This window comes from Musca autumnalis, unplaced genomic scaffold (genome assembly GCF_047663935.1).
Source record: "Musca autumnalis isolate F117 unplaced genomic scaffold, ASM4766393v1 scaffold_3, whole genome shotgun sequence".
Taxonomy (NCBI): Eukaryota; Metazoa; Arthropoda; class Insecta; order Diptera; family Muscidae; genus Musca; species Musca autumnalis.
Genome location: NW_027411866.1, coordinates 55779665 through 55803953, shown reverse-complemented (window position 1 = coordinate 55803953; position 24289 = coordinate 55779665). Strand labels below are relative to the sequence as shown.

General features: G+C 37.4%; 1 protein-coding gene across 1 annotated transcript in view; it reads right to left on the bottom strand.

The window, feature by feature from the left end:
* LOC141397402 (homeobox protein unc-4-like) overlaps positions 1-24289 on the bottom strand; it is a 141081-nt gene that overhangs the window by 9240 nt on the left and 107552 nt on the right. Inside the window, exon 2 of the mRNA XM_073973548.1 lies at positions 6957-7138. Within this exon, the coding sequence (XP_073829649.1) occupies positions 6957-7138 (182 nt within the window). The remainder of the gene's footprint in view (positions 1-6956; positions 7139-24289) is intronic.

Below are 24289 nucleotides of genomic sequence, written 5' to 3'. Positions count from 1 at the left end.
TTCGCGAAAGTTACAGACTGCTTTTAATGACTTTGCCTGTGAGAATCGTATTTGTTTTCTATAAATAGTTATTCAAACAAAGAAAATTTAAATGTTTAAATAGAAAAAATATCAAAGGGGCTTTAGTAATAGTAGTCGGTGCTGAAACTTTTTTCACCGAATCATATTAAAACACGCGTTTTTGTTATCAGGACAATATTCCACATATGGTACTGGCGTGGTATTTTTTTGGTTATAGCCCTAGTGCATATACGGCCGATGAATAGGTGTGCCCTGCGTTATATTATTGAGAATATACCAATCAGCGCTTTAGAGAGCTTCTGGTCCGTACCACCAATCATCATCACGAAATCTAGCTTCGAGTAAGGTTATCTATGTAAATATATGTCCATATAACCATGACAGAAAATGTTATATTCACTTTTCGCCTTGCATGTTTATAGTTTTCCTGTCAATTGGACATCATTGCATTTGGGAGAAATAAACAAATAAATGAAATATTAAAAATAGACTCATGAAATGACTGAATTCAATATTAAAATAGTTTTCTGCCAATTTGATTTGCTTTCTATCGCGGGTAGAAAAAATGGAAATTGTTTTCAACATAGCCGCAGACATAATGTGGAAGATAGTAAATTAATTCATATGAAACAATAATGATACAGGGTGCCACAACATTATGAGTTAAGTCATGTTATGCATATTTCTAAGTTGCTTAACAGCTGCAGGATGAGTTTGAATTTGTTACCTAGTCCTACAAGAGAACCACTTAAAGTTATAATTTGTTTAATGAACACTATTTTTGCAAATACCCTGTAAAATCCTATATCGTCCATAGAAAATTTGCGTGTAATGTCAAGAAACAATTTCAACTTAAGTGCCACTTTGCTGTAATCAGAATCGACATGAAGTCATTCATATCTGGTATTCGTGTAATCATTATTCGTAGGATATATTTTTATTATTTTGAATAGCAGTTTATCCGGCAATAGGAAGACAACATAGGGGTTCGAAGCAAAGAGTTGAGTGGAGAACAAAGTGCATGATGAATTTAAATTATTTAATTTACAAAACAATAAAATGCCACATAACAGCAACAGAATTCCAAGTAGCAGCTGCCTGTTAACCATTTAATGTCGTCGGTTATTCCGTAATATCATGTCATCATGTCATTTCACAAATCACAGTTGCCGCTAATGCAATTCAATTGAAATGCATTATTCACGAGTATCCCAGCAAACCATGATCACTGTTTTCAATGTCTAAGGGGTAGTTTACACTATATGTAAATGTCATACGACACGAAATAAAAACATTCCATATCTACCCACGCAGGCAATGTGGAGACGTAATTTTATTACATTTTTGCTGGTGTGGACGCACAAAGTAAATGGCGTAAGGAAAATCCCCAATATTGCACATATTAGCGACTATATAATGATGGAAAATTTCATGTCATATGACATTTACATATAGTGTAAACTACCCCTAAGGAAGGCCTTATCTGCCCTGGCCATGGCATTATGATTGTTCTAAGAGATTTTAATGTCCCAGGGTCGGCAAGTTTAACCTTAATGATGTAACGAAAACGAGATGAAGCTGATCGATTTTGCAGCGACAAAAAATGGCCGTGTGCAGCGTTAGTTTCCAAAACTTCGACATACACAAGACCTCGTGGATGTTTCCAGATGGGAAAACCAGAAACCACATCGATCATGTTCTGATAGACGGTAGACACTCCTCCAAGGTGTTCGATGTCCGCTCAACTGACCGACATGCTGGAAGACGACAACTTGCCCCGATAATGCGGAATCACAGTGGCATGGAATAACCAACTTTCTTCAAACTGCTGTAAAATCTATACTTGGTTACCAAACACCAACTCGCGCCGTAAGGCTACTAATGAAAAGAATGTGGGATGCAGAGCAACCCTGTTACCAAAAATCAACTCGCGTCTTAAGGCTACTCAGTAGCTACTCGAAGCACCAAGGAAAAATATCGAAAGGAAAAAAACAAGAAAAACGTGAGCTAGAGAAACTCGGGATGTTCAGGAGTCAACATGAAGTCAGAAAATTTTGCTTGAGCGTAAATGACCAGATTATAAAGGTAACCTGGTAACTGATATATATAGCGTACTTAGGATCTGGAAGGAGCATTTCATCAAGCTCTTTGTGTGAAATATGGTCGGCGATGAAGAACACCAAAACCAATCCCAAACGACGGAAGTGTTTACCGTCTAGCCAAAGTGATGTTAAGACAGCAATTAATCGACTGAAGAACAATAAGGCTTAGTCTGCTATATCCCGTGCACAAGAAAGGAGCCAAAACGGTTTATGGAAACTACTGAGGCATACGTTTCCTACCCATCGCTTAGAAAGTGCTATAGAGCGTACCAATGCCGTGTTAGACCTGGGAAATCTACAGTATGCCAAATCTTTACTCTACGTCAAATCCTAGAGAAGTCCCATGAAAAGTAGATCTAAAAATACCACCTATAGATTTAATAATAAATGATCCTTGGGTCTTTAGAGCGTGACTATCCTATTTGCAAAGGCTGTCGTCCCCAGAGCTCCAAAATACTCGCTCGAATTCTACTCGCGAGTGAAATTCGAGCGAGTTCTAGCAGGAGTACTAGCGCGAGCAGAAAAAAGAAATCGAGTATACTCCATTTTTACTCGTCACTCGAGAAGCATATTTCAGACTTGCTTGTTTTTACTCGCGAGTGAAAAGTGTTTGCTAGTATGACTACTTGAAGAGTACGAGTTTTGCAAGAAAAAACGAGTGGGAGTGAAAATGCTCGAAATGGAGTACGAGTTTACTCGATGAGTAAAATCGAGTGAAAAAATATTTTTTGCCGTTTGTGTGTTGTTGCGTGTATAGTAGCGAACAGGTTTTGATGTTCCTGTGGACTGAATAGGGAAAGAGCAAGTTCTTCGGAGGTTCAGAGGTGGTTGTCCCGAAGTTCGGAGGAGGTTGTTCCGAAGTAAAGCTCCTTGAGCCTCAAGGCACATCGGGATGCTAAATTCTCAAGTAGAATGTCCAGAGGTACTTTTAACTGCTTTTATCGATCTATTCTGGAAGAAAGGGTGCTTCCATAGACACTTTCTGAAAGAAAGGGTGCTTCTATAGACCCTTTCTAAAAGAAAGGGTGCTTCTATAGACCCTTTCTAAAAGAAAGGGTGCTTCTATAGACCCTTTCTAAAAGAAAGGGTGCTTCTATAGACCCTTTCTAAAAGAAAGGGTGCTTCTATAGACCCTTTCTAAAAGAAAGGGTGCTTCTATAGACCCTTTCTAAAAGAAAGGGTGCTTCTATAGACCCTTTCTAAAAGAAAGGGTGCTTCTATAGACCCTTTCTAAAAGAAAGGGTGCTTCTATAGACCCTTTCTAAAAGAAAGGGTGCTTCTATAGACCCTTTCTAAAAGAAAGGGTGCTTCTATAGACCCTTTCTAAAAGAAAGGGTGCTTCTATAGACCCTTTCTAAAAGAAAGGGTGCTTCTATAGACCCTTTCTAAAAGAAAGGGTGCTTCTATAGACCCTTTCTAAAAGAAAGGGTGCTTCTATAGACCCTTTCTAAAAGAAAGGGTGCTTCTATAGACCCTTTCTAAAAGAAAGGGTGCTTCTATAGACCCTTTCTAAAAGAAAGGGTGCTTCTATAGACCCTTTCTAAAAGAAAGGGTGCTTCTATAGACCCTTTCTAAAAGAAAGGGTGCTTCTATAGACCCTTTCTAAAAGAAAGGGTGCTTCTATAGACCCTTTCTAAAAGAAAGGGTGCTTCTATAGACCCTTTCTAAAAGAAAGGGTGCTTCTATAGACCCTTTCTAAAAGAAAGGGTGCTTCTATAGACCCTTTCTAAAAGAAAGGGTGCTTCTATAGACCCTTTCTAAAAGAAAGGGTGCTTCTATAGACCCTTTCTAAAAGAAAGGGTGCTTCTATAGACCCTTTCTAAAAGAAAGGGTGCTTCTATAGACCCTTTCTAAAAGAAAGGGTGCTTCTATAGACCCTTTCTAAAAGAAAGGGTGCTTCTATAGACCCTTTCTAAAAGAAAGGGTGCTTCTATAGACCCTTTCTAAAAGAAAGGGTGCTTCTATAGACCCTTTCTAAAAGAAAGGGTGCTTCTATAGACCCTTTCTAAAAGAAAGGGTGCTTCTATAGACCCTTTCTAAAAGAAAGGGTGCTTCTATAGACCCTTTCTAAAAGAAAGGGTGCTTCTATAGACCCTTTCTAAAAGAAAGGGTGCTTCTATAGACCCTTTCTAAAAGAAAGGGTGCTTCTATAGACCCTTTCTAAAAGAAAGGGTGCTTCTATAGACCCTTTCTAAAAGAAAGGGTGCTTCTATAGACCCTTTCTAAAAGAAAGGGTGCTTCTATAGACCCTTTCTAAAAGAAAGGGTGCTTCTATAGACCCTTTCTAAAAGAAAGGGTGCTTCTATAGACCCTTTCTAAAAGAAAGGGTGCTTCTATAGACCCTTTCTAAAAGAAAGGGTGCTTCTATAGACCCTTTCTAAAAGAAAGGGTGCTTCTATAGACCCTTTCTAAAAGAAAGGGTGCTTCTATAGACCCTTTCTAAAAGAAAGGGTGCTTCTATAGACCCTTTCTAAAAGAAAGGGTGCTTCTATAGACCCTTTCTAAAAGAAAGGGTGCTTCTATAGACCCTTTCTAAAAGAAAGGGTGCTTCTATAGACCCTTTCTAAAAGAAAGGGTGCTTCTATAGACCCTTTCTAAAAGAAAGGGTGCTTCTATAGACCCTTTCTAAAAGAAAGGGTGCTTCTATAGACCCTTTCTAAAAGAAAGGGTGCTTCTATAGACCCTTTCTAAAAGAAAGGGTGCTTCTATAGACCCTTTCTAAAAGAAAGGGTGCTTCTATAGACCCTTTCTAAAAGAAAGGGTGCTTCTATAGACCCTTTCTAAAAGAAAGGGTGCTTCTATAGACCCTTTCTAAAAGAAAGGGTGCTTCTATAGACCCTTTCTAAAAGAAAGGGTGCTTCTATAGACCCTTTCTAAAAGAAAGGGTGCTTCTATAGACCCTTTCTAAAAGAAAGGGTGCTTCTATAGACCCTTTCTAAAAGAAAGGGTGCTTCTATAGACCCTTTCTGAAAGAAGCTCCTTGAGCCTCAAGGCACATCGGGATGCTTGATTCTCAAGTAGAATGTCCAGAGGTATTTTTAACTGCTTTTATCGATCTTTTCTGAAAGAAAGGGTGCTTCTATAGACCCTTTCTAAAAGAAAGGGTGCTTCTATAGACCCTTTCTAAAAGAAAGGGTGCTTCTATAGACCCTTTCTAAAAGAAAGGGTGCTTCTATAGACCCTTTCTAAAAGAAAGGGTGCTGCTATAGACCCTTTCTAAAAGAAAGGGTGCTTCTATAGACCCTTTCTAAAAGAAAGGGTGCTTCTATAGACCCTTTCTAAAAAAAAGGGTGCTTCTATAGACCCTTTCTAAAAGAAAGGGTGCTTCTATAGACCCTTTCTAAAAGAAAAGGTGCTTCTATAGACCCTTTCTAAAAGAAAAGGTGCTTCTATAGACCCTTTCTAAAAGAAAGGGTGTTTCTATAGACCCTTTCTGAAAGAAGCTCCTTGAGCCTCAAGGCACATCGGGATGCTTGATTCTCAAGTAGAATGTCCAGAGGTACTTTTAACTGTTTTTATCGATCTTTTCTGAAAGAAAGGGTGCTTCTATAGACCCTTTCTGAAAGAAAGGGTGCTTCTATAGACACTTTCTGATAGAAAGGGTGCTTCTATAGACCCTTTCTGAAAGAAAGGGTGCTTCTATAGACCCTTTCTGAAAGAAAGGGTGCTTCTATAGACCCTTTCTAAAAGAAAGGGTGCCTCTATAGACCCTTTCTAAAAGAAAGGGTGCTTCTATAGACCCTTTCTAAAAGAAAGGGCGCTTCTATAGACCCTTTTTAAAAGAAAGGGTGCTTCTATAGACCCTTTCTAAAAGAAAGGGTGCTTCTATAGACCCTTTCTAAAATAAAGGGTGCTTCTATAGACCCTTTCTAAAATAAAGGGTGCTTCTATAGACCCTTTCTAAAATGAAGGGTGCTTCTATAGACCCTTTCTAAAATAAAGGGTGCTTCTATAGACCCTTTCTAAAAGAAAGGGTGCTTCTATATACCCTTTCTAAAATAAAGGGTGCTTCTATAGACCCTTTCTAAAATAAACGGTGCTTCTATAGACCCTTTCTAAAATAAACGGTGCTTCTATAGACCCTTTCTAAAATAAACGGTTCTTCTATAGACCCTTTCTAAAAGAAAGGGTGCTTCTATAGACCCTTTCTAAAATAAACGGTGCTTCTATAGACCCTTTCTAAAATAAACGGTGCTTCTATAGACCCTTTCTAAAATAAACGGTGCTTCTATAGACCCTTTCAAAAATAAAGGGTGATTCGATAGACCACGAGCCTCTTGACGGTATACTCCCCAGGGGAAGGCCCAAACTCCGATGGAAAATAAAGCAGAAGATTAGTGCGTTTGGTAATCTATTCTTAGTCCTATGTAACAAAACGTTCTGTTTAGAATAAATGCCATCTATGTAAGTAAGTAATTACTACTTATTTCGGTGACGTGCTCTAGTTAAAATAATAATAAATAGGAGTTTGATTTGTAAGTAGTTACGTCCACCAAGGTATTATATATACCCCTTATGTAGTAATGGAAGTTTTGATAGGTTTCGACATGATGTGCAGATACCCTTCAGAAAGCCGGGTTGAACTAAGTAAATTTTTCGAACGCATGTATTTAGATATTGTGTAGAAATGTTAAATGTGTGAATTTTTGGTTCGCTGGGATGTTTTGAATAGTAATTTAATTTGCATTTGTATGTGGTACTGAATCAATTAAGGGCTACAGAATTATTAAATGGAGTATTATTACAAACAATTTTTGTGTTTCATTAATTGCCTGCTATTTTTGATTGCACTGGCCAATTTCAAGTAACTATTGCTATCGATTTGCTACTTACTGATATTCGACTCTCTTTCAGATTTAGTCTCAAGGCAAGGGTTTCCCTTAGTAGTACATCTGGATAATGACTTGTCAGAAAAGCTCTTTCCAACTCATCCAGCTGCCATGCATTAAAATTGGTGCGACATCGCCTACGCTTCGAACTGTTCGATTCTTCATCATCTTCCTCGATATTCGAATCTGAAAAAAAACAATTACAGTTTTAGAAAATGACGCAATTATTGAACTAAACAATTTGTTGGTGAGCGGAACCGTTTAACTTCCAAGAAACTCAAAAACAAAAATATCATAGAAACAAGTATAGTATTGGTGTTTTAGTACTTAACATCTGGTCTACTAAGTTAAATGGTTGCTTTTCTTCCATAAGCTTTTACAGTTTTCTTTCTTTTTTCATTTTTACCATTGAAATTATATACATTTTTGATTTCCTAACACATTTCTAAGTGTTTTCGTTTCGGCTGCAAAGTTGTGCAAAATGAATGTTATGAGCATATTGGGAATTGGAAGTTTGTACATGCAAGTCAATGTTAATCCAGTGGTGGCGTTAACTCTACTCATGTTTCCAATCTACACATAATTTTTATCAATTATTAATGGAATCGACACCGTCTGGGCGTGTAAACCGCACATTATAAGGAGTGATTGAAAGACAGCAGCACACATTCAAAGAACACCGACTTTTGTAATACGTATGTATCTAAGTATGTAGTTACCAGCACTTTTCTTATAAAAATTATATTGGTGGATTCGGAAGGAGTGTGATTTTGAAATTCGTGGAAACAATAATTGGTGTTAACATATGTGATTCTTTTATAGTAAAATCAGAATGAAATGCTGTTTGTATCCTTGTTTACAACTGCAAAAAGAAAAAAGTGCCACTTCTTACCCGAGATCTTTTCAAACATACAATGAGTATACACCCCTCTACACATTCGTCAAGAGACCGACCTCTCTTTATAATCGATGGGGAGTTAAGACATCCTAGTTGCTGGTTTTGTTTAGGTGGACATATGTACATATGTATTGTTGCATTGTTTTTGTTTGGGTTGCATTTGGGTTACACTTTTTGTTGTTGCTGTTATTGTGACAGTGAACCCCTGGGGTATAATAAATAAAATTATCTAAATAATCATTGTGTGTCATTGTTGACTTCTTACCGTATTGTTGTCCTTATTTTAAACATTTTGTAATAATGTATGTTTGTTGGTTTTGTAATACTTGAATCTATTTGAGTATACATGCTAACAAATAAAATTACATGTTTGTGTGCGTGTATATTGAAATAATTTAAATTGATAATAATGAAAATCTAAATTAAATTTTATAAAATTTCCATTGTACAGTAGGGTTAGTCATTTTTTTAGATTCAAAATCTGTGGAAGTAGCATATAGGGCAGGCAAAAACAAGCAGAATTGCGTTTTTACTTTTTCGAAATTGTGCAAAAACGTTCCGCACAAAATGCAATTACTTTAGTTCAAAACCAACTTATTTATTTGAATTTTTTTGTGATTTTTAAAATTTGGTAATATTTTTTTTAATTTTTTTAGATTTCTCAAGCACTAATCCTCTATATCTTTCAATTATATTGATTTCTTTCGGAAATTCGTATAAATGGTATAGCGGCAAAACAGCTTTTTTATTATCACTGTTTTTTTGGACATTTTTGCAACTTTTTTTAAACGACATGGCGATGTGAACACAAGCTATGAAAAAATTATTTAAAACTCAAAACGATATAAATTATGTATTATGACATTACTTCTGTATTGTCAAACTTTTATTAGAGCAACTCGTTTAAAATTTTTAAAACTGGGAAATGAAACCGAGTTGCAAATTTTAAAATCTATGTAGCTTAAAAACTAAATGACAGATTTTTGATCAAATTACATATTTGAAATCGATCCACTAAAACCAACTAAAAAAAATTATTTCCAAGAACAACTATTGCAGAAAAAATTTATCAAATTTAAAAATTTAAAAAAAGTAAACTAAAAAAGTTTGTTTTTAGCTAAAGTAATTGCATTGTGTGCCGAAGGTTTTTTTACAATTTCGAAAAAGTAAAAACGCAATTCTTATTATTTTTGCCATTTCCACAGATTTTTGATATTCGAAACAAAATGAAAAAATGACTAACCCTATTGTACAGTGGGATGAAATTAGGACAATGCATCATATACGGTTCGTATATTAATTTCAACTTAAATAAAAGTATATATTGGAAAACATCCTCGGATACCTTCCCCATAAAAGTTGAACACATTTGCTTAAGAGCAGTTTAAGGACTGTTCAAGGTTAGTTTGCAGATTTTTACGGAAAATACTTGCTGTCGTCCTGTTTACAAACGACCTAAAGGTCTAAAAGCTCTAAAAATCCACTGTGACCATCTAACTATCGAAAGGAGGGCCTGACTGACATTGGTCTAACCTTTGCGCATCGCAACATTTCTTTCACACTTAAATCAGGTTCAAACATGGACTTTGCGGTTTAGGGAGATGTCTAGGATCGTTTCGAAATTTTTACATGTAATCTTCGCGGCTCATATTACGACGGTATAATGATTATTGAGTGTCTGACCATACGACCATATTGTGCCACCAATTAAAATGGCTCCCAAATGGAGTAGTGCATTTGATCCAATCTTTCATATTCGAAGAATATATCGGTCCACTTCTTCTGGTACCTCATTACAACAGTACTGATTTTTGGAAAACAAACTATACTTGGTTGGTTTCTTTTCATTATGTCAGAGTCTAAATGTATATTTCTGTCGGAAAAGTCGACTGATACTTTTTTACTTGTTTCAGTATTCAATTTACCCTTTTGTTCTAGGCGGTCCACCTCACTTTGGATCCATTTTTAAATTTCTTCCACCGAAACATTATATTGGAAGGGAGTGTTTAGCATATGCTCACGATCTTGCTTAAGGACCTGCTCAAATTCCTCTACCGACCAGTTTTTGTTCTGTTTCAATAGATGATCCAAGCGTATAGACGATATATTTAGGTTAGGTTAGGTTGATAAGAGGGGTGATCCTAGATCACCACATGCCCATGTGGACATACACTTAAGCCATAAGTAGGCCTGTTGTGGGCTCTATTTTTTTTTTTGTGTTATGGAGGATTATCTTTTTTTGACTTAGTCTAGGATCTCTGTCCTATTTACATAGTCTCTGATCTTTTTGAACTCGATTGTCCTAATTTGATCGAGTCCTGGTATAATGTCATTCCCTAGTAACTAGGTTCTCAGATTTGTGAAGGCTTGACAATGGCAGAGGTAATGTTCCAACGTTTCGTCGTCCTCTCCGCATGCTCTGCATTCACTGTTTTCTGCACAACCTATTTTGTGCAGATTCGCTTTTAGACCTAGGTGACCTGTAAGGATTCCTGTTAGTCTATTGTTTTTGTGTTTTTTCCCTTCTCTTCACTACTCCAGAGGGATACATGTGCATTTTTTGCCCATGTCTTTAGTTCTAGTCGCGTAGCTTTAAACGGCTTAGCGTTTTCTAGACTTACCGTGGGTTGCTCCTTGGCTTGTTTTGCCAAGGAGTTTGCTATTTCATTACCCCTAATCCCGGTATGCCCTGGTACCCATATAATGTTTACCTTACCGTGTTGGGAGTAATTATTTATAGATTTAATACATTCCAAGCAGGGTTTCGGAGTCGAGGTATTTTTGGCTCGACTCCGACTCCGACTCCAGACGAGATTTTTTCACGACTCCGGCTCCGACTCCGACTCCGGGTCGACTCCGAGAGTAAATTCCTATACTACTAAAAATGACTAAAATTTGCACAAATTGTTAACTTTTTCCTATATTTTGGCCTTTATAGGCTAATGTGTTAGTTTTTCCTTACATATTCATAAGAAGGGACATTCGTTCGAATACATTCGAACATATCAATATTGTTTCTGTCGAATCTTACGTTGAAAAATTGCAAAGTTAGAACGTTTTTGTCGGTTTTCCTTTTTTGCACGAGTATATTCTGGACGGAACTCTTCCGCGTAAGAAAATCGTTGAGCTTTCAAAATATGTGAAAATGAAGGAGCAATACAAATCATAAGGACTACATTCAAACAAATTATAGGCAATTCATGACCATGTTTCAAACTGGATGTAAGCTAACATTTTAGTGTGCTTAGCCTCAAAAGAAGACCCCCAGTTGTAAAGCTCAATAAAAGCCATTTTTCTTGATTTTTTCGCAATTTTGTTTTCTTTACTGAAAGAGAAAAATATTACGAAGTTTTGAGGCCGTCTACGAAACCTTGTTTTTATTAAAGCATTGTGGGGTGCCAACTTTAGCTCGAAAACTAATAAACCAATTGTCATATATTTTTGTCGCCGATTTCGAGAAAAACACAGTTTATGCTGCATACAAAATAAAATAAATTGTTCCCATGCAACGCTCAGACTAAAGCATTATTGTTCCGATCGACTTAAAAATTTGACTACCTATTCTATGATATTTATACATTCCACTTTTTTCTGAAATTTATAAGTAGGTATCACCCTATATATTCTACAAAAATGTTGCTAGGAAAATTTTATGTAGGGTCGGTCCACTAGGACACGAAATCGATATTGCCATGTTTTCACTTCTTTATCACTTTTATCCGATCCTTTCTCATGAAAACTATGATTATATATTTCATTGAATTTCGTATGTGATTGTGTAGAAAACTCGGCGGACAGATCCGGTTATTTGAATGTCTACATCTAAAGCCCTCATCGAGTATATAGAAAGAAAGGTTCCTCACTGAAATCATGTCATCTAAAAATGATGAAACAATGTCTCCAAACAGAGATATAAAGCTATTTTCTCAATGATGGATGGGGGTCAATGAAAAAATTCATTATGTCATGACTCAGAATTTTCAGCTATAGGATCCTTTGGGGTTCTCAATTGGGGCTTTCATTCCGAAAAGGAATTTTCCACTCCTAGATCTTGAATTTCATTTTGTACCACAGGGTATTCAGTAAGATTTCCCATAGAGACCACACTGTCTTTAATAGAAGACAAGGATGACTTCTCATAAAAAACTGGATAAGAATACCAATAGACCTTTGTGAGAAGAGCAATAAGACTTCTGACGAAAGAGGTTAAAGGTCCAATCTTAAATCGATTGTCATAGAGCTTTACTTTTGTTTCCAAAAATGTAAAGAATCAATTGGATCAACAAAATAGGGATGAATAGACTACACTTCAGAGGATAGTAAATATCCTGTGAATCGTCCCTTAACTTAGTATAATATTTGCATATATGTTTTCTTATACATTTCTTTTAAAAATGTTCTTGTTCCAAATTTAATGTTATACTTCTATAACGTGGAAAAAATTTTGCTCGGAGTCGGAGTCGAGTTATTTTTCTCGACTCAGACTCCGACTCCAGCAAAATTGCTCGACTCCGACTCGTAGACTCCGACTCCGACTCCGAAACCCTGATTCCAAGACAGTTCTAGATTTCACTGTCTTGGTTGATATAGCTCTAATGGCTGCTTTGCTATCCGTAAGGATATTTACAGTGGTAGGCCTTGTGTGAGTATCAAACCAAAGCAGACACTCTGTTATCGCCCGGAGTTCAGTAGAGGGGTAATGGGCATTCTGGACCACAAAAGCGCCTTTTTTGCCTATTCGGCCCACTGTGCAGGCTGTGTGTGTGTGTGTGAGTGTGTGTGTGAGAGAGAGTGTGTGTGTGTGTGAGAGAGAGAGTGTGTGTGAGAGAGAGAACAAGAGAGAGAGAGATCACTAGATCGAGAGAGTATTTGGAGAGATCTTAAATGTAAACATAGCTTAAATATATACAAAATATTAGGGTGTCTCAAAAATATTACCTCCAAAAATATTAGGGTTGCCACATTTACCGCTTAAATTAAAAAATATTACGTTGAATCATGAAATATGGGGTCCCCAATGTGAGAGTTAGGATAAGGACCAGCCCTAAGAAGCAATTCTTACCCGAACAGACCTATTGTGCGAGAGAGTTTTATTCAAACAAATGTATGGCATTAGAGAACATATGAGAAAATTATAATAAGAGAGAGAGAGTAAACTAATAGACGGTTATACATTTACTCATTTACATGTATGTATCTCCAGATAGTTAGGATAAAGACCAGCCAAAAGATGCAATTTTTGTCGATTTGAACCACTGTGTCAGTTGGAATTAAACAAATGATTTAGTGGAGTATATCTAGTGAACCACATTTAACCTGTATATGTGTGGGAGGAATCCAGACCTTGATTTCAGGAGAGAAACACATTTAACCTGTATATGTGTGGGAGGGAGCCAGACCTTGATTTCAGGAGAGAAACACATTTAACCTGTATATGTGTGGGAGGGGGCCAGACCGAGAATTTGAGAGAGAACCACATTTGATCGCTAATGTAAACAAAATACATTTCAATATATGTCTGTCCGTAAGCATGTCGAATCATGATCGTAATCAAAGTGGATTTTTCCGTCCGTCCGCCAGTCTCTCTGTGAGCATGTTCAATCATGTTCATAACTTAACATATGTATCCCCAATTAATTTCACAATATTGTGAAATTCATGTTTTAGCATACTATAGTTTTCGTATAAAAAGCAAATAATCTTAAATAAGATTCAATGTATACCCAATTAATTTCACAAGTTTGTGAAATTATTGATGATGGTCAGGTTCGTTCGTCTTTTGAATTTCATAATGCTATGAGTTGAGATGAATGTCAGAGTTTCTCATATTGCAACAAAAACCCAAGAATAAACATTAAGTGACCATGAAATGATTCGTACAAATTCTCTCCTTTGTTATATTCCATGTTAGCGTACTGGTGATCGATACATTGACCAAAAATTTGATTTTTTGTCACCGAGCATTTAGGCAATTTGTTTACATTTAGACAAATGTAAACAAATCTGCAGTATTCAATGTTACAAGAATATTTCTTTGTTCGTAGGAAATCTTGCCCTTTGTGGGTATTACCCAGTTTGAGTCTGCAATGCATGTGTTTATGTTGACCATCAGGTGGTGGGGGGATAGGGGGTCAAGTGTGATGTGGAGGGGTATGGTTGAGGGCGGATTTTGATTCTGGAATACAATCAATACTTTGATTCATCCAAATAATTATATATTGATGGTAATTGTTGAGAACATCATCAGTACTTAACAAGTCACGGATTATTCAACATCGCATTCCAAAATTCTAATTGCTATAAAAATGGCTCCCCATATTTGTAATTATTGTGGAAATTCTTCCAATGTTAAACGCGAATTTTTTAAACACGTAAAATTGCATTGTAAAGATTGTGGACAATTGTTTGGCGATGCCAGTCAATTAAAATTTCACCAATTGTCACCACATACTAATCAACAAAAACAACAAGAACAACCAACTGAATCGCAGATGAATGCACCTAAAATAGACAAAATTAATCGGGCCGATAAGCTATGTGCAGAGTGTAACGTTACAGTGAAGAATATGATATCACATATTCGAAGTGAGAATCATCGCAGTGTTGTTAGAAAAAATTTGAAAAAAAATATAAAAATTATAAAAAGTGCATTCAATCAGAACATTACTTGTTATGAAGTGGAAAATACTAAAGACATTATATTACCCCGTGATTTTCTAAAAGACGCAAAAGACTCAATAATAAAATGTTTAAAATTTGAGTTGATTGAAAAAAATTGTATTAAAGTCAATATGGAGCTGCAGGGACAATATGTGAAGCCCACCGCTGTAAAAGAGAATCAGTCAAAATCTACTGAGTCGATAGCAACAGAACAAGTGTTTAATCACATATCAAAGACTGTAATCCTGTCCCTAGGTGATGATCTAGATGAAATCTTTACCAACCAAGAGAATGAACTTGTCGACAAATCAGACGAGTTTCAAGAAAGAGGTTCTGGTTGGGCCTTGGAAAAACTTTTAAAAATTGACGTCAATATTAACAAAGTCAATGTAACTCGAGGTTCACAATTCATCCCAACACCAACAACATTGAGAACAAAACATGCATGCATAAACATTCAAAATAAAGATGAATATTGCTTTAAATGGTGTATGATAGCGGCACTAAGTTTCCCGAAAAAAACACATGTCGATAGACCATCTACATATAAAGTCGATGTCAAGCAGGATGTCATCCGTCTCGATTCAGGAATAACATTAAACTTTATGGGTTTAAGTTTTCCATTGGCTCTAAAGGATGTAAAACAATTTGAAAAAGCCAACCCCGAAATCAGCATAAATGTTTACGGATATGAGCGATATTCCATTGAAGGTCCATACTACCTTACAAAAGAGGAAAAGAGACATCATGTTAACCTGATTTTACTCAACGATGGGGATAAATTCCATTACATATGGATTTAGAACATGTCACGGTAATATATCAACATTTAATAATGCGAAATAAGTTATATACTAATAATTGTGTATTTTTGGTATCTTTCAGCATGTTGAGATCTCAATTAACAGCACATCATGGACAAGTTTACATTTGCAACGGCTGCGTTCAACATTTTCATAGGGAGAAGGACCTCGATGTTCACAAAAAGCAATGTGGAGGTGTAGTTTGCAGCATGCCCAAGACAAAGAAGGACGCGATACTCAAATTTGGAAACTACAAAAAGATGCTGAGGGTGGGCATTAGTATATATGCTGATGCTGAGAGCGTATTGAAACATAAGGAGCAGGAACCCAATAACAGCGTTAAAACAGAGCAAGTAAAAGAGCACGTACCATGTGCTTTTAGTTATAATATAAAATGTAGTTTTGACTCTAGTTTAGATAAGTTCTTTACTTATACTGGCCCTGACGCGCCTAAAGTTTCAATACGCTCTCAGCATCAGCATATATACTAATGCCCACCCTCAGCATCTTTTTGTAGTTTCCAAATTTGAGTATCGCGTCCTTCTTTGTCTTGGGCATGCTGCAAACTACATCTCCACATTGCTTTTTGTGAACATCGAGGTCCTTCTCCCTATGAAAATGTTGAACGCAGCCGTTGCAAATGTAAACTTGTCCATGATGTGCTGTTAATTGAGATCTCAACATGCTGAAAGATACCAAAAATACACAATTATTAGTATATAACTTATTTCGCATTATTAAATGTTGATATATTACCGTGACATGTTCTTAATCCATATGTAATGGAATTTATCCCCATCGTTGAGTAAAATCAGGTTAACATGATGTCTCTTTTCCTCTTTTGTAAGGTAGTATGGACCTTCAATGGAATATCGCTCATATCCGTAAACATTTATGCTGATTTCGGGGTTGGCTTTTTCAAATTGTTTTACATCCTTTAGAGCCAATGGAAAACTTAAACCCATAAAGTTTAATGTTATTCCTGAATCGAGACGGATGACATCCTGCTTGACATCGACTTTATATGTAGATGGTCTATCGACATGTGTTTTTTTCGGGAAACTTAGTGCCGCTATCATACACCATTTAAAGCAATATTCATCTTTATTTTGAATGTTTATGCATGCATGTTTTGTTCTCAATGTTGTTGGTGTTGGGATGAATTGTGAACCTCGAGTTACATTGACTTTGTTAATATTGACGTCAATTTTTAAAAGTTTTTCCAAGGCCCAACCAGAACCTCTTTCTTGAAACTCGTCTGATTTGTCGACAAGTTCATTCTCTTGGTTGGTAAAGATTTCATCTAGATCATCACCTAGGGACAGGATTACAGTCTTTGATATGTGATTAAACACTTGTTCTGTTGCTATCGACTCAGTAGATTTTGACTGATTTTCTTTTACAGCGGTGGGCTTCACATATTGTCCCTGCAGCTCCATATTGACTTTAATACAATTTTTTTCAATCAACTCAAATTTTAAACATTTTATTATTGAGTCTTTTGCGTCTTTTAGAAAATCACGGGGTAATATAATGTCTTTAGTATTTTCCACTTCATAACAAGTAATGTTCTGATTGAATGCACTTTTTATAATTTTTATATTTTTTTCCAAATTTTTTCTAACAACACTGCGATGATTCTCACTTCGAATATGTGATATCATATTCTTCACTGTAACGTTACACTCTGCACATAGCTTATCGGCCCGATTAATTTTGTCTATTTTAGGTGCATTCATCTGCGATTCAGTTGGTTGTTCTTGTTGTTTTTGTTGATTAGTATGTGGTGACAATTGGTGAAATTTTAATTGACTGGCATCGCCAAACAATTGTCCACAATCTTTACAATGCAATTTTACGTGTTTAAAAAATTCGCGTTTAACATTGAAAGAATTTCCACAATAATTACAAATATGGGGAGCCATTTTTATAGCAATTAGAATTTTGGAATGCGATGTTGAATAATCCGTGACTTGTTAAGTACTGATGATGTTCTCAACAATTACCATCAATATATAATTATTTGGATGAATCAAAGTATTGATTGTATTCCAGAATCAAAATCCGCCCTCAACCATACCCCTCCACATCACACTTGACCCCCTATCCCCCCACCACCTGATGGTCAACATAAACACATGCATTGCAGACTCAAACTGGGTAATACCCACAAAGGGCAAGATTTCCTACGAACAAAGAAATATTCTTGTAACATTGAATACTGCAGATTTGTTTACATTTGTCTAAATGTAAACAAATTGCCTAAATGCTCGGTAACAAAAAATCAAATTTTTGGTCAATGTATCGATCACCAGTACGCTAACATGGAATATAACAAAGGAGAGAATTTGTACGAATCATTTCATGGTCACTTAATGTTTATTCTTGGGTTTTTGTTGCAATATGAGAAACTCTGACATTCATCTCAACTCATAGCATTATGAAATTCAAAAGACGAACGAACCTGACCATCATCAATAATTTCACAAACTTGTGAAATTAATTGGGTATACATTGAATCTTATTTAAGATTATTTGCTTTTTATACGAAAACTATAGTATGCTAAAACATGAATTTCACAATATTGTGAAATTAATTGGGGATACATATGTTAAGTTATGAACATGATTGAACATGCTCACAGAGAGACTGGCGGACGGACGGAAAAATCCACTTTGATTACGATCATGATTCGACATGCTTACGGACAGACATACAGTCAACCAAAAAAGTCTACATACACCCTATAAATCTCGAGTTTTAAGGGTAAGGAAGCATTTTTATGAAAATCCAAGTACATAGTTCTATTTCATATCCCTAAAAAACAATATTACATACAACAGAAATATATTCCATAATACGAATAACGGTAAATTCTATAAAAATTAAAAAATTAATAGGGAAAAAGTGTACATACACCCAATGAAATATTAAGATTACCGTAAAATTTATGGAATAAGCAATACAAATTTTACATTTTATTGCTTTATCAAATGTCTCTGGTTGTCTATGATATATTTTAGACAAAATTGGAACATATTTGGGCTTTAATTGCCGTTATTTAGTGTCAGAATTCGCGTATAGCTCGTTAAGGCGGACCTTTGCATATACCTTTGAGTTTTTCAGTCTGGTAGTTTATGAAACCCCAGGAAATACTGTGGGACTAATTATTTTGAGATCCTAGCGCGCTTTGAAGTTGTTCTTATGGATAATATATGCTCCTGAGCTTCGCTAAATATGCGAATTCCTGAGTTTTTCATAAATTTTATAGTTTTCACAGCATTCCAAGGGTCAAATTACAAGCAAGAACCTTGGAATTACCTTGTAATACATTTTTGGACCTTAACTCAATCAGAAATGTACAACATTATTATACAAACTCGCTCCTAAAGTTTCCAAAGTATCAAAATAAAAGCACCACCAAAGAATACATGCAATTTGTATGAAATTAACACTGTTAACTAGTATGCTCTCGTATTATGATCGTTAGGGTCACTTGAAGCGCTATAAATGTCGGATACTTTTACATTGCTTATTCAATGGATGCTCGAGGATTGTACCAGACCTTATTACAAGGTAATTCGAAGACTTCTGCATGTAATTTGCCCCTTGGAATGTTGTGAAAACTATAAAATTTATGAGAAACCTCGGAATTCGTATATTTAGCGGAGCTCAGGAGCATATATTATCCACAAGAAAAACTTCATAGCGCTCTTGGATCCCAAAATTGGTAGTCCCACTGTATTTTCTGGGGTTTCATAAACTACTAGACTGTAAAACTCAAAGAAATCTGCAAGGGTCCGCCTTAACGAGCTATACGCGAATTCTGACACTAAATAACGGCAATTAAAGCCCAAATATGTTCCAATTTTGTCTAAAATATATCATAGACAACCAGAGACATTTGATAAAGCAATAAAATGTAAAATTTGTATTGCTTATTCCATAAATTTTACGGTAATCTTAATATTTCATTGGGTGTATGTACACTTTTTCCCTATTAATTTTTTAATTTTTATAGAATTTACCGTTATTCGTATTATGGAATATATTTCTGTTGTATGTAATATTGTTTATTAGGGATATGAGATAGAACTATGTACTTGGATTTTCATAAAAATGCTTCCTTACCCTTAACACCCGAGATTTATAGGGTGTATGTAGACTTTTTTGGTTGACTGTATATTGAAATGTATTTTGTTTACATTAGCGATCAAATGTGGTTCTCTCTCAACTTCTCGGTCTGGCCCCCTCCCACACATATACAGGTTAAATGTGTTTCTCTCCTGAAATCAAGGTCTGGCTCCCTCCCACACATATACAGGTTAAATGTGTTTCTCTCCTGAAATCAAGGTCTGGATTCCTCCCACACATATACAGGTTAAATGTGGTTCACTAGATATACTCCACTAAATCATTTGTTTAATTCCAACTGACTCGCACAGTGGTTCAAATCGACAAAAATTGCATCTTTTGGCTGGTCTTTATCCTAACTATCTGGAGATACATACATGTAAATGGGTAAATGTATAACCGTCTATTAGTTTACTCTCTCTCTCTCTCTCTCTTATTATAATTTTCTCATATGTTCTCTAATGCCATACATTTGTTTGAATAAAACTCTCTCGCACAATAGGTCTGTTCGGGTAAGAATTGCTTCTTAGGGCTGGTCCTTATCCTAACTCTCACATTGGGGACCCCATATTTCATGATTCAACGTAATATTTTTTAATTTAAGCGGTAAATGTGGCAACCCTAATATTTTTGGAGGTAATATTTTTGAGACACCCTAATATTTTGTATATATTTAAGCTATGTTTACATTTAAGATCTCTCCAAATACTCTCTCGATCTAGTGATCTCTCTCTCTCTTGTTCTCTCTCTCACACACACTCTCTCTCTCTCACACACACACACACACTCTCTCTCACACACACACTCTCTCTCTCACACACACACACTCTCTCTCTCTCTCTCACACACACACTCACACACACACACACACACACAGCCTGCACAGTGGGCCGAATAGGCAAAAAAGGCGCTTTTGTGGTCCAGAATGCCCATTACCCCTCTACTGAGTTCTGCCTGCAGGATCGTGTTATGATCCGGCAGACGGAAGGAGATTTCCGTTTCCTGTTCCATTATATAAAGACCCAGTCCGGTTCTCCCCCCTAGCACAGCCCCATCCGTAAACCCACAGCTTCCAGCGGGAATCTGTGCTAGAGCTCCCCCGATCCACATGTCTCTGTCAGGTATTGACACTTCACACAAGGCTACTTCACTAGTTTCAGGTATACGCTCCGATACTACCTGATTTATAGATTCACCCGTTGTGACCTTTAATATGTTTTGGTGGCTCTTTTCGATCCACTCGCTCATCGACTTTAGCCTTACAGCTGCGATGGCTGCCTCATACCTTACCTGAATATCTATTGGGTGTAGAAACAAAATTGTTTCTAGAGCCCTAGTCGGCGTGGTCCTCATTGCTCCGCTAATGCTTAGGCAGCATGTTCTTTGGACCTTTTGCAATATTTCCACATTGCATTTTTTGTCCATGGCTGTCCACCATACCACAGACGCGTACGTTAGAATTGGTCTAATTACGCTTCTGTATAGCCAGTGTATCATCCTAGGATTGAACCCCCATTTTGAGCCTATGGCCCTTCTGCAGGTTGACCAACATATTTGGGCCTTGTTAGCCCTTTCTTGTATATGGTCTTTCCATTTAAGTTTCCTATCCAGAATTACTCCTAGATATTTAACTGTACAGGAGATATTTATCGCTTATCTAGAAAAACTGGTTCCTCGTAGTGTCTCATTTTCGTTTTTCTAGTGAATAGACATAATTCTGTTTTTTCCGGGTTGACGTTCAGACCTCTCGGCCTGGCCCAGTTAAAAGCAATTTTTAGAGCCGTTTCTGCTCTTCGACAAAGTTGATTCGGATTCTTTCCCCTCAGAAGTATTATAACGTCGTCTGCGTAGCAGACTGGGTCAAATCCTTCTTCGGTTAGGGTCCTCAAGAGACTGTTTATGGTGGTAACCCACAACAGAGGTGAAAGTAATCCTCCCTGTGGCGTTCCTTGTCCAACTTTGTCTCTTATTTTCACGTCGTATAGCCCGCAGCTTATCCATCTATTCCTTAGCATGTGGTTTATACAGTTCCTTAAGGCCCTGTCTACCTGAAACTCGTCTAAGGAGTGGATAAGTGTCTCGGTGCTTACGTTATTGAAAGCGCCTTCGATGTCGATGCATACAGCAAGTGTGTACATTTTCATTTCGAAGGTTCTTTCTATGTGGTGTACTACCTCATGCAATGCGGTTTCCACTGATCTGCCTTTAACGTATGCATGTTGTTTGAATTTAAGCATATCGTTGGGGATCTTACTCTTTATCATGGTGTCGACTGTCCGTTCCATTGTTTTGAGTAAGAATGAAGTTAAACTTATCGGTCGATAAGATTTTGGTGTTGCATAACTTGCCTTGCCAGGTTTGGGTATAAAGACTACCCTTGCTTCCTGCCAGGCTATAGGAGTGTATGCAAATTTTAAGCATGCATTGAAGATCCCGACCAGTTTGGACGCAATAAAGTCCACTTCCCTCTGTAGTAAAGCCGGGAAGATCTGATCTGGTCCAGCTGCTTTATATGGTGAAAAGCTTAAAATGGCTTGTTGGACCATTAAGCTGTCGATCTTTGGTGCCTCTTCCGATGAGTTAATACATTCCGTCGATGCCTCAGTGTTAACCATGGTATTCTGCGGGAAGTGCGTTTTCATCACAAAGGCCTAGAGTTTCTTCTGTTGTTTCAATCCTTTTTCCATTTCCATCGACCCATTGCTCGGTCTGTGTATGGGTTTTAGATAGAAACTTTTTAATCTTTGAAACGTCATTTACACTATCCACCTGTTCGCAGAAAAGCTTCCAGGAGTTTCGTTTGGCGTTTCTTGTTATTTTGTTGTATTCCTTTAATTTTGCCTGATAGTTGTCCAAGAATACAGCTGCTTTTTTACGTTTGGCCCTATTATAAAGTCTGCGGACCTCCTTGCCTTTATTTCGAATTTCCCCTGTCATCCAGGGTTTTTCGTAGGCGGATTTCCTCTCTCGAAGGGGACAACTTTCCTCGAAGGACTTTACTAGTGCCTCAGTTAACTTTAGGACATCTCTCTATGTCCTCCTTACTTACGCATTCCTCATCAGGTTACCCAAGTCTTTCTTTTACTCGTTTTCCGAACTTTGCCCAATTTGTTTTGGATTTGTTTCGGAAGGTTATCGGGTTAGGCGATGGCCTAGCTATTTTAAATCTAATATACTTATGGTCTGAGAAGGAGTTTTCGTCCAGGACCCTCCACTCGTGTACCTCGTTTATTAAATTTTCTGAACATATCATTATATCTAGTACTTGCTCCCTAATTCTATTAACAAAGGTTGGCGTATTCCCGGTGTTAATTGTAATCAGGTCGTTAGTATTTAAGTAATCTATAAGGGCTTGACCCCTTTTGTTAATGTTAGTACTACCCCACGAGATGTGGTGAGAGTTAGCATCGCTAGCTACTAGTACTTTACCTGTTTGCTTTATCCTTCTCACCAGTTGCTGCAATTCCGACGAAGGTGGTAATGTCGGGGAGTCGAACGGCAGGTATAATGATGCTAGGTATATGTTACCATTCCCCTGCTTCAATACTGTGACGTCCGACGATGACAACTCTGGAGAAAAAAGAAAGCATAAGTTTTTGTGGCATATAATGCAGGTCCTCGGTCGGGATCCCGTATTTGCGTAAAAAAGTTGATAATTTATATGGTTAAGTCCAGAAACCTTGTTTTTTATACTCCAAGGTTCTTGGATTAAACCAATATGTATATTACCTTTTGTTATTTTGTCCATCAGGGCTAGTGTTGCCGTTTCGCCCCGATGGAGGTTGATCTGGATGACCTCAATCATTGGTCCTCCAGTAGGTTGGCTTCTTGGGAGTCGCTAATATCGTCTGCTCCTCCCTCCTGTAAGCCTTTTGGTAAGTTGACCTCTTGGTTGTTTGGTTTGGCAATCTCCTCCTCACCAACTCTTGCCTTTCCAATTTTGAGGAAGACCGAGTTCGAGACGAAGAATGCCTTGCCCTTGGTTTTGACGAGCCCGGCTAGCGAAAGATCGTGGGTCCCCATCACAAGGAGAGTGCCGTCTTCCTTCTCCTCCCTGTGGAAGACCTCCCATCTTTCCACCTTTAGGGCCTCGAGCATGCGCTCCGTCTCGAGCTTGCAGCCATACCCCTTGATGTACACCGATGCTTTGGTTAGATGAGGAATTTCGTCTTTCCTCACCAGTTTTAGTCTGCCACCTTCCCATGGAGTTGCTATACTGCTGACTACCCCCCCCCCCCGAGAGCTGCAGAGTTTGCGTGTGAGTCCAGGTGGTACAATAGGAGGTCCCCCCTTGGCTCACAGCAGTTTATTTTTATTGGGACTCGTCCTTTCAGGATTTGTTCCAATATTTTATCGTTGATCGATTTTTCGATCTCCGATAAGTACTCTTTGTGCAGCCTTCCAGATCCTTTACTAGTATCGATTACTGCGTAGCACAGCTCGTCCTTGTAGTATCTCTTGGCTACCTTGGCGTAAGTCGATGGCGGCTCCGTTCCGGTTTCAGCGTACATCTTCCTCTTCTGGGTGGAGGTAGGCTTCTTTACTGAGTCCTTGGCCACCACAGAAGATTCCGATGTCGCGCTCACCTTCTTTTTGTCAGAACTCGCCTCTTCAGTATCATTTGAAGGATACTTTTGGCAGTCTCCTTGGCTTTTGTCCTGACGAGGTTTGTCCTGGGCAATTGAAGGTGGGAAGCTCTTTTTCTTCTTACTGGGTTTTGGCACGTTCTGCTCCTCAGGAGACCTTGTCCTCTTCGCCGCTTCCGAAGAAGTGGAGGGACTGTCTGTGGTAACCTTTGAAGCAGCCAGCTGTTGTTCCTTCTTTTGTTTAGCCTGGTTCCT